Source organism: Lactuca sativa, chromosome 6 (genome assembly GCF_002870075.4).
Source record: "Lactuca sativa cultivar Salinas chromosome 6, Lsat_Salinas_v11, whole genome shotgun sequence".
Taxonomy (NCBI): Eukaryota; Viridiplantae; Streptophyta; class Magnoliopsida; order Asterales; family Asteraceae; genus Lactuca; species Lactuca sativa.
The window spans coordinates 170,706,479-170,716,322 of NC_056628.2; the positions used below are offsets into that span (position 1 = coordinate 170,706,479).

The 9,844-nt window shown below is 36.4% G+C and overlaps 2 protein-coding genes across 2 annotated transcripts; one reads left to right on the forward strand and one right to left on the reverse strand.

Annotated features, from left to right (window-relative positions):
* Window positions 1-240: 240 nt before the first annotated feature.
* LOC111901974 (uncharacterized) lies at window positions 241-1,251 on the reverse strand. Its single transcript, XM_023897844.1, has one exon. The coding sequence runs from the start codon at window positions 1,249-1,251 to the stop codon at window positions 241-243; it is 1,011 nt and encodes a 336-aa protein (XP_023753612.1).
* A 1,926-nt stretch (window positions 1,252-3,177) lies between these two features.
* Window positions 3,178-6,055, forward strand: LOC111901928 (uncharacterized). The gene is made up of 3 exons (XM_052764501.1): window positions 3,178-4,659; window positions 4,730-5,199; window positions 5,278-6,055. Exons 1-3 carry the CDS (start codon window positions 3,211-3,213, stop codon window positions 5,870-5,872), a joined length of 2,514 nt encoding a protein of 837 aa, XP_052620461.1. The 5' UTR covers window positions 3,178-3,210; the 3' UTR covers window positions 5,873-6,055.
* The last annotated feature ends 3,789 nt before the right edge of the window (window positions 6,056-9,844 follow it).

Below are 9,844 nucleotides of genomic sequence, written 5' to 3' on the forward strand. Positions count from 1 at the left end.
TGGAACTGAAAGACAAATTATCCAAATATAAACTATTCTTGCCATTTTAAACATCGACCTAAAATAAATATGTTTCAATATTTAAACATACATTCAGATGTTTGCAGCTTTAATTAAAATCCAACATTCAATGCACAACTTCCAAGTTCAAAGCCAAATATAAGATTCATTAAACACCTTTTAAGGTTAACTTTTAGCTTTGAGCACATAGCGTAGATTTTTACAACTCGATTGCTACTATCAAACCTGTTGAGATTGCGATTGAGGTCTCCCAAGCTGGATTTCCTCGCCGGCGGCGGGATACACCACCGTCTCCCCCATATAAGCTCCTAAAAACGTCGACAAACTAAGCTTATCAATCACTTCCCGGTGATGCGATTTGCAGACTAGATAAAGCATCGTTTGGGTGACGAAGAACAGCAAGAACAATTTCAAAATCAGAACCCCGCATAATATTCCGATCATCACCCTCCAAATCATCGCCAAATCGAAAATTTCTCCACCGTATTCCACGAACAACTCATACACAATAAGTAATCCTAACAAAAATGCGTACAACACGAATGCAATTCCCATTCCCACTTTCTTCTTCCCATACGCCAGATCCTTACCTTTCCTCATAGCTTTGAATCCGTAGGTGTTTTCCAGAACAGTAACGACGCTAGCCAATTGCCAAACAACGCTCAGATATAAGAAACCAATGATGTATAAGATGACGATGATAAACCAAAGGATTATACCGATGCCTGAATACCCAAAAATAGATCTGATTATAACCAAAACAACACCTCCAATTACGTTATAGATGAAGAACGCGATGTATATGAACACGAATGTGACAAAGAGTCGTTTCCAGACCTTCGGAACGACTGTCATAACTTTTCGGAAAACGACTTCTCGGTCGGTGTAGATGGAGGCGATGGTGAAGACGACGGCGGCGGTGGAGAGGAGGGAGAAGACGGCGAATAAGGTTATGTATGCGACTTTGAATAGCCAGTAGTACAGCCAATCGGCGGCGGTTGCTCGGGCTCGATAGTAGGAATCACTCTCGGACACCAACGAATTGCTCTCGATTTTCCAGAATAAATGACGGGAGATTTCCATGTGAGCTAAAAACACGATTGTGAGAGGTAGGATTAAGGTGAGAGTGATTTGTGCAAAGATTTTGTTCGATGAGAAGATGGTTTTGAATGATTGTTTGAAGATGCCGAAGAAGCCAACGAATTTCATATCTTCTTCGCTTCGATCCATGGTGGTTTCTGTTGGATTGTTCCAGGTGAAGAAGATGGTGTAGGTGGTGGGTAGTGGATTGATTGGGTTTTTGTTTCCTTGAAATTTCCTGTTTATGCTACACGACCAGAGTGATGCCTATCTTTATATGGTCCCATAATCCCATTTACCTTTCTCATTATTTCAGAAACCCAAAGTTGGCATCTGTTGTCTGAATGTGATTCATTGTTTGATTTGTTGTAGTATGAAATGAGTGTTTTTTATTTAGCATATGTAATATGTAATTCTGTTTTAAAAAATTCAACAGACGAAAGACAAACAGGTAACAATTTTTTGCTTTTATCTTTACTTTCTATGTTTGTTTCTATTTATTTTATTTATGTCATATAATGTTTTACCAAGTTAATGTAATGTTTATGAGGTGATGAGATGTAATATGAGATATGCTATTAGGTTTGCGATTAATGACGATCACCACCAAATTGAATTTCGGATTTTTTTAGCTGTTTCATTTTAATCTTATGCCATGTATAAATTTTATTTTTGACAATATTTATTGGACATAAGTACAATTTAGATTAGACATTTAAAAAAAAAAAAAGAAATACAATTTAAATTAGATTATCAAATAGTTTTTCAAATATCGAGTTCCGAAATGAGACCATTTAAGATGGAGCATTTACTTAAATTTTCTACACATCTATTAATTTAATATTCAAAAAAACTATAAGTTGTAGATGGTCTTACTAATAAATAACTAAAAATATATCATTAAGTAATAACCATATTTTAAATTTATTTATTTTTGAAATATTATTACATTATGTAAATGATTGAGATGAATTTGAATACTTAGAGGGCTTTTGTATAGAGAAAAAAAAAGATGTTTATTATTTATTGGTTATTTCTATCACAATACAATAAGTTTATGGGGGTGTTTGACTTAGTTTTTGAGAGATCAAAAGTCATTTTAGGAAAAGATCAAAGGTAAAAGATGTTTGATAAACTTTTAAAAACGACTTTTGAATTTTGGATAGAAGAAAATCAAATTTTTGGAAAACTCAAGAAAATATGATTTTTTGCAACTTTTTCAAAAAAAAACTTTTGGCTTCTAAAAAACTAAGCTAAACAATCCTTAAGTGTTTCGATAAAATCCTTAAAAATCAGCTTATTATGATAGGGATAAACTAAATAAACTAATTTTAATAATAATTTCCTCTTTGTTTATTGCTTATTTCAACTGCAAATAACTAATAAACTATAACCTAATTTATTCAAACCGTTTAATTTATGAATTTAACATTTTGGGATTGAATTTAGAAAGAAACATGTGAAGTGGGCAAACTTAAATATAAAAACAAATCGATCAAACCAATTGCAGAATTGTGACAGTTTGAGTGGAAAGTAGGCACATTCCACCACTATAAAAAGATCTGTATACCCCGTGATATCAAAACCAGTCTCTAAAATAGTAAAATGGAGGGGACATAAGCCTGTTTAAAACAAAAAAACGTCTGGTATTTTTATTTTTATTTATTATTTTTTTTTATGAAATTCTTTATGTTGCATATTTCAAGGTAGGATTTAATTTAAAAGCTTTTGTTTTTAGTAGTTGTCCGCTAATAAAACATTTTCTTAGTGAAATTAAGTAATTTAACGGGAAAATGACCTTTGAGGATAATAAAGTATTCGTCATGTATTCATTAGGTCCCTTATCTTTTTTTTGTCTTTATTATACCATTGAACTTATAATCCCTGTTCACCAAAACCCTTGATACCGGTTATCACCTGTTTTACCGGTTACCACATTTAATTAGAGATGACATGTCTTATTACGTGGAATTAGAACACATTTAATTACCGTTTCTTTTTCACCCTACAGTTAGGGTTCGTTTTAATTGAGGGAAGAAAAAGTTCAATCGAAGCATACGGTTAGGAAATTGAAGAGAACTGGTGAATGCGAGTGTTATAGTGAAGAAGATGGCCTCCGATTCCAAACAAAGTAAGTATTTAACAGTTTATATACATTATAATGGTTTATTCGCACGAAAACCATTAGTGTACTTGAACGCTGTTGTTGTTTCAATCCGTGATGTCGATTTTGGTGCAATGGATTTCAAAGACTTTAACTTGTTCATTGCAAAGTTGATTGAAGGCAGTTGTGATAATGTATATTATTGCACTAGAAATGAACCATTGGCAGAGGGTATTAGGAGCATTAGGAGTGATGCTGACTACTTTGAGTTTATTGAAACGGGTTATAGTGATGAAGCCGGTCTAAGAATGAATGTGTATATAGACCACGAAAATGAACCTGTACTTGATTGGGCTGATATGGAAGTAATGGAAGATGATGAAGGGCATTATTCTGAGGAAGACCTGGATGATGATATAGATTCACAACTTTCTGATGATGTTCCATATGAGCATGAAGCAGATGATTACATTCCTTCTCTTGACAAGACTATTGGTGATGAATTCTTACATCGGGTGTCAGGTATGTGTAAGGATATAGATGATGAGGCTGAAACTGATGAGGTTGAAACCAAGAATGGAGATGACAAACCAGTGTACCCTATCCATAATGAGAACCAGAAATGGGACAAAATGGTGCCAATTCTAGGTATGAGATTCTCTAACCCCATGGAATTGAAAAATTGTTTGACTAACTATGCAGTGAAGAATGGGTACAACCTTTATTTTGAGAAAAATGATAGTCAGAGGTTATTAGTGAGATGTTGTAAAGAGAACAAGAACCCCTCTTGTCCTTTTAGACTGTGGGCTTCCTGGATGAGCAGTGAAAGGTCTTTCCAAATTAAGTCATTAGTTGATGAACATAACTGTTCAAGAGTCTTCAAACTTGGTTCCATTGTAACATATAAATGGATTGGAATGCATTTTAAGAATCAACTTGTGAAGAACCCTAAAATGAGCATAAGGAAAATGAAGGCCAAAGTGAGTACAAAGTTTAACTTGATTGTTAGTGTCACTCAATGTAGAAATGCTAAGAGATATGCTTTGGATGAGATAGAGGGTAGTTTGATGGAACATTATGGTAAAGTATGGAGTTATGGAGAAGAAATAATGAGGACAAATCCTGGTTCAACAGTAAAGATAGATGTGAATGTCATGCCTGATTCCACAACCTACTTTTCTAAAATGTATGTTTGTTTTAAGGGTGTGAAGGATGGTTGGATTGCAGCATGTAGGAGGGTAATAGGGGTAGATGGTTGTTTTTTAAAGGGTATATGTAGAGGCCAACTGTTAGCAGCTATGGGTAGGGATGCAAACAACCACATCTTCCCTATTGCATGGGCTGTGGTGGAAGTTGAAAATAAGGAAACATGGAAGTGGTTTCTTGACCTCCTTCTGGATGACATTGAAATGGGAATTGGTCATGGATTGACCCTCATATCAGACCAACACAAGGTATATTTCTGTTTTGTTTTGTTTAAGTTGAATGTTTTTGTTATGTCATCTATTTCATGCTTTCTTTCAGGGATTAATAGAGGCTGTCAAAGAAAGGGTTCCAGCAGCAGAGCATAGACAATGTGCTAGGCACATATATGCTAACTTCAAGAAAAGATTCAAAGGTGAACAATATAGGAAGTTGTTTTGGGCAGCAGCTGCTAGTACTACTCAACCAAAATTTGAGGCAGAAATGAATTCCATAAAAAAAATTGACCCTTTGGCTTATGAACACCTCATGGAAAGGGACCCTAAAAGTTGGTGCAGGGCATTCTTTGAAGTGGACAGGGCTTGTGATGCTTATGAGAATGGCATATCAGAAAGTTTCAACTCCATTATTGATCTTGCTAGGAAAAGACCACTCATCACCATGTTGGAAGAGATAAGGATTTATGCAATGGAGAGGATGTATAAAATGTTGCAAGAGGGACAAAGTTGGGGGAATTTAAAAATATGTCCATCTATAAGGTTGAAGATATCAAAGCTAAAGAAACAGCAAAGGTATGATATAACTTCTATTATATTAATATTATATGTCTCATATATAAGATTAATAGAACTTCTTATTTTTTTGGGCAGATTTTGGGGTGTTATACCATCTGGGATACAACAATATGAAGTTAGGATTGGAAATGATGGATATGCTGTGGACCTTAACAACAACACATGTGGATGTAGATCTTGGCAAGTATCAGGTATCCCATGTGTGCATGCAGTGGCAGCCATTTCATACCTTAACAGGAATGCAGAGGATTATGTTGCACCATGGTTCCATACATCCATGTTCTTGACTTGTTACAACCATACCATTAACCCACTTAATGGTAGTTCCATGTGGCCTGAAGCTCCCTACATGAAGCCATTGCCTCCTCAAAAAAGAAGGTTACCAGGAAGGCCAACCCTTAAAAGGAAAAAAGATCAATCTGAGATGGAAAGCAAGGGGAAAACAAGGCATACTATCTCAAAAGCAGGTTCAGTTAATAGATGCACTATTTGTAGAGAAAGGGGCCACAATAGATCAACATGTCCTACTAGACCAGCAGATGTAGCATCCACTTCAAGGCCAAAAAACAAGAAACCTAAAAAATGTAAAAAAGAGAAAGGTATGCTATTAAAACAATATAATTTAAATGGAACATCCAACTCATTAGCTACATATTTGTATAGCAGGTAAAGTGGAACCAGTTCAAGTGGATCCAGTTCAAGCAAATCCAGTGGATCCAGTTCAAGTACCAGCTCCACAGGTTGATCCAGTTCAAGCAGATCCGGTAGATCCAATTCAAGTACCAGCTCCACATGTTGAACCAGTTCAAGAAGATCCAGTGGATCCACTTCAAGTACCAGCTCCACATGTTGAACCAGTTCAAGCAGATCCAATGGATCCAGTTGATGTACCAACTCCTCCAGTGGATCCAGTTCAAGTAGATGATCCACATCCAGATGTTGATGTCCCTGCTCAACCAGTTGCAACTAGACAGAGGATACGAAAATACTCAGAAAGAATTACCAAGATAGGGTTGAGAAGGAAGGTTTTGAAGAAAGAAGGAAGCACTGGACACAACCCAATGGTGTTGGAATGATTTTATTTGGAAAGACAAACTTTTAGTCTTATAAATATGTAATTGGGAAAAATTTAAGAATCATGGCACATGGCACATCTTTTGACATATTAGGACAACTGTGGGCACAGCTTTTGTAATAGTGCACATGCTGATGGAATATTACAACTTTGTCTTTTATCTATATGCTTTGGTGTACGGTTATTTGCATATAGATTGTTTAATCTTATATTATCTATCATAAATCAAGTAAATTTAGTATTACTACATTAAGCAAAGTTTGGTGTTGTTGTTGTTGTTAATCTGGACCATATTACCCTTGGATCACATCAACACATTGACAATTGATTACTGCCAAATTTAATATGGACCATTTTACCCTTGGATCACATCAAGACATTAACAATTGATTAATGCCAAGATTTGGTCTTAATACATTAAGAAATGTTTGATGTATCCAATGTGGTTAATCTGGACCATTTTACCCTTGGATCACATCAACACAATAACAATTGACTACCAAATTTAATCTGGACCATTTTACCCTTGGATCACATCAACACAATAACAATTCACTGCCAAATTTAATCTGGACCATTTTACCCATGCATCACATCAACACAATAACAATTCACTGCCAAATTTAATCTGGACCATTTTACCCATGCATCATGTCCAATTCATTAACCTTTTAAACAAATTAATACTTCTTGGAAAGCACTCAAAACATCAAACTATCATTAATCAAAAAGATTTAGTCATAATACATCAAACAAATTACAACATTAAGGATTACATTTAGTCTTTGAATACAGCTAAACTAAGGGTTAAATTAAGGGCTAAACTACTTCTTAAACACAAACAACAGAAACAACACAATCATCACAACTTTATGAGTAAATAGCTTCCATTTGAGTTTTTCAAACTCTTGTCTAACAACCAAATTTTCTTGTTCCATCTTCATCTTACATATGCTGATCTCGTTTTCCAATATAGAAACTTTGAGGGTTAAATTACACGGTTCTTTTTTGTCCTTCCCAGAATTGACTTCATTTTCAGGGGTTTCAGGCTCCAACCATTCCCAGAACTTGCATTTTGGTCCTTCATTCTTGAAAAAAGTAACAAATTGGTTAAAGAAAGAAGATTAAACGAAAAGTAAAAAACAATTGCTTTACCATGGAGTTTGGGCACAATCTGAATTTTTTTCCTGGATTGTCTTTAGTTCGTGAAGTTCGTACACGAGATGGCAACCCACAGTAACAAGGGTTTTCAGGTTGAAATTCAAAATTTCGTTTGGAAGAAATAGAAGAAGAAGAAGAAGACATGTCGATCTAGGGCAAGAACGGGCAAGAACGATGCAGTACTGTAACTTTGCAATTAATAAGCCCAGTTTATGGCACATAATGCCACGTAATATCCACATAAGTAGTAACCTACAACAACCGGTATCAAGGGTTTTGGTGAACAGGGATTATAAGTTCAATGGTATAATAAAGACAAAAAAAAGATAAGGGACCTAATGAATACAAGACGAATACTTTATTACCCTCAAAGGTCATTTGCCCTAATTTAACCATTTTTGGTGTTTTTTTGAAAAATAATATGCTTTTACATTTTTTTGGAAAATAATTATTTTTTTTCGGAATGAACCATTTCAGAATCATTTTATATTATATGGATCTTATAACGTTCCAAAAATTTAGAATAAAATTTTCATTTTAAAAATACTTAACGATACAATTGAGTTGTTCCAAACCCAGTTATAGTAATTAAATTATTTTAACATCAGAGTAAAAGTCATTAATAGCCAATGTGAAAACGCTAGAGGATGTTGTGCAGTCAGGCCGAATCCTTCCCTTTGCAATCGGAAGTACCTGAAACCATAAATACATAACCGTAACCACAAAGCTTAGTGAGTTCTCTCCAAAATACCACATGACATACGTATCATTGGGCCGCCATACGTATCATTGGGCCTAGTCCGTACATTAGGCCCAACCCATAATAATAGGCCTAACCCTTCCAAATCAATGGGCACAACCCAACATACAAATGAGTCTAGCCCGACATACAATGGGTCTAGCCTAACATACGATGGGCTCATCCTACTCATGCAAATGAGCCTAGCCTTACATGCAGGTCAATGGGCCCAACCCAACATACAATGCGAGAGTCACAAAGACAACTAACATCCTAGATAACACATTCTAGTGGGTCGACATTGGTGTCTTTGACTCACGAGTATAATGAGGAGACTCGCCTCAATCTGACGGTAATCGAATCACACACGCGCTGCTGCTACAAAGGCTCCTCACACACCTGAACATATCAAAACCAATCCTAATCAATAATTAGGGTGATAGCCCATCATCAAAAGTTTGTTTCTTATTCTCTTCCATTAAGGGTAAAAGATCATTTTATCCCTTCTAAGGCTAAACCCACCCAACTTGGCCCAAAGCCCCAAAATTGGCCCAATACACCTCTTGGAGTACGCTGTAACATCCCATAGATACAGTCCAAAAATTTCTTTTTTTAATTATTAAGAAAAACATAGTCATCAAACATCGTATAACAATCATAAATAGTGTATCTCAAAATATCATAACATCTGTCAAAATATATCAGAGTATAAACATCTCAGGCTAAACAAATGGTGTGTGCACTGCAATCGTCCTGAGCTCTTTCCTTTGTTTAAAGGAAGTACCTGAAACCAAAATTGAAAACTATAAGCACGAAGCTTAGTGAGTCTCTCCAAACTACCATATACCATACAAATAATCATGCTACTAGGAGATACGGGCCCCGCCCACAGTCAAGGAGATACGGGCCCCGCCCACACTCTGCTAGCTAGGAGATACGGGCCCCACCCACACTCTCCTGACTACGAGATACGGGCCTCACCCACACTCGGCTAACTAGGAGATACAGGCCCTGCCCACACTTCGTTGACTATGAGATACAAGCCTCGCCCACACTCGGCTAACTAGGAGATATAGGCCCCGCCCACACTCCGTTGACTACGAGATACGGGCCTCGCGCATACTCGGCTAACTAGGAGATACGGGCCCCGCCCACACTCAACTACTAAGCATACATACAAGTATCACACAGACAACAAGTATAATCAATTCTATCAATCAGCCCTATATACATACTCAAATAATGCTATGAGATACAGGCCCCGCCCACTCTCAGCTGATAATGAGATACGGGCCTCGCCTACACTCTATGAGATACGGGCCCCACACACACTCACATACATAAGCAAACATATACTCAGATAATGCTAAGATATGGGCGCTACCCACACTTAGCTACTAATCATAAACAATTCTAAGATACGGGCCTAATCCACACTTAGCTACTAATCATAAATAATTCTAAGATACGGGCCCAACCCACACTTAGCTACTAATCATCATACATACTCTACACGAGCTGGCATTGGTGCCTTCAACCTGTTCCTACTTAAGGAAACTCATCTCGCACTATGAAGTCTCGTGGATAATTCTATGGGTGTTTGCTGACAGATCCTCGAACTTTCAATCATCAAAACGAAACCCAATTAACCATTTGGGCTTCCAATG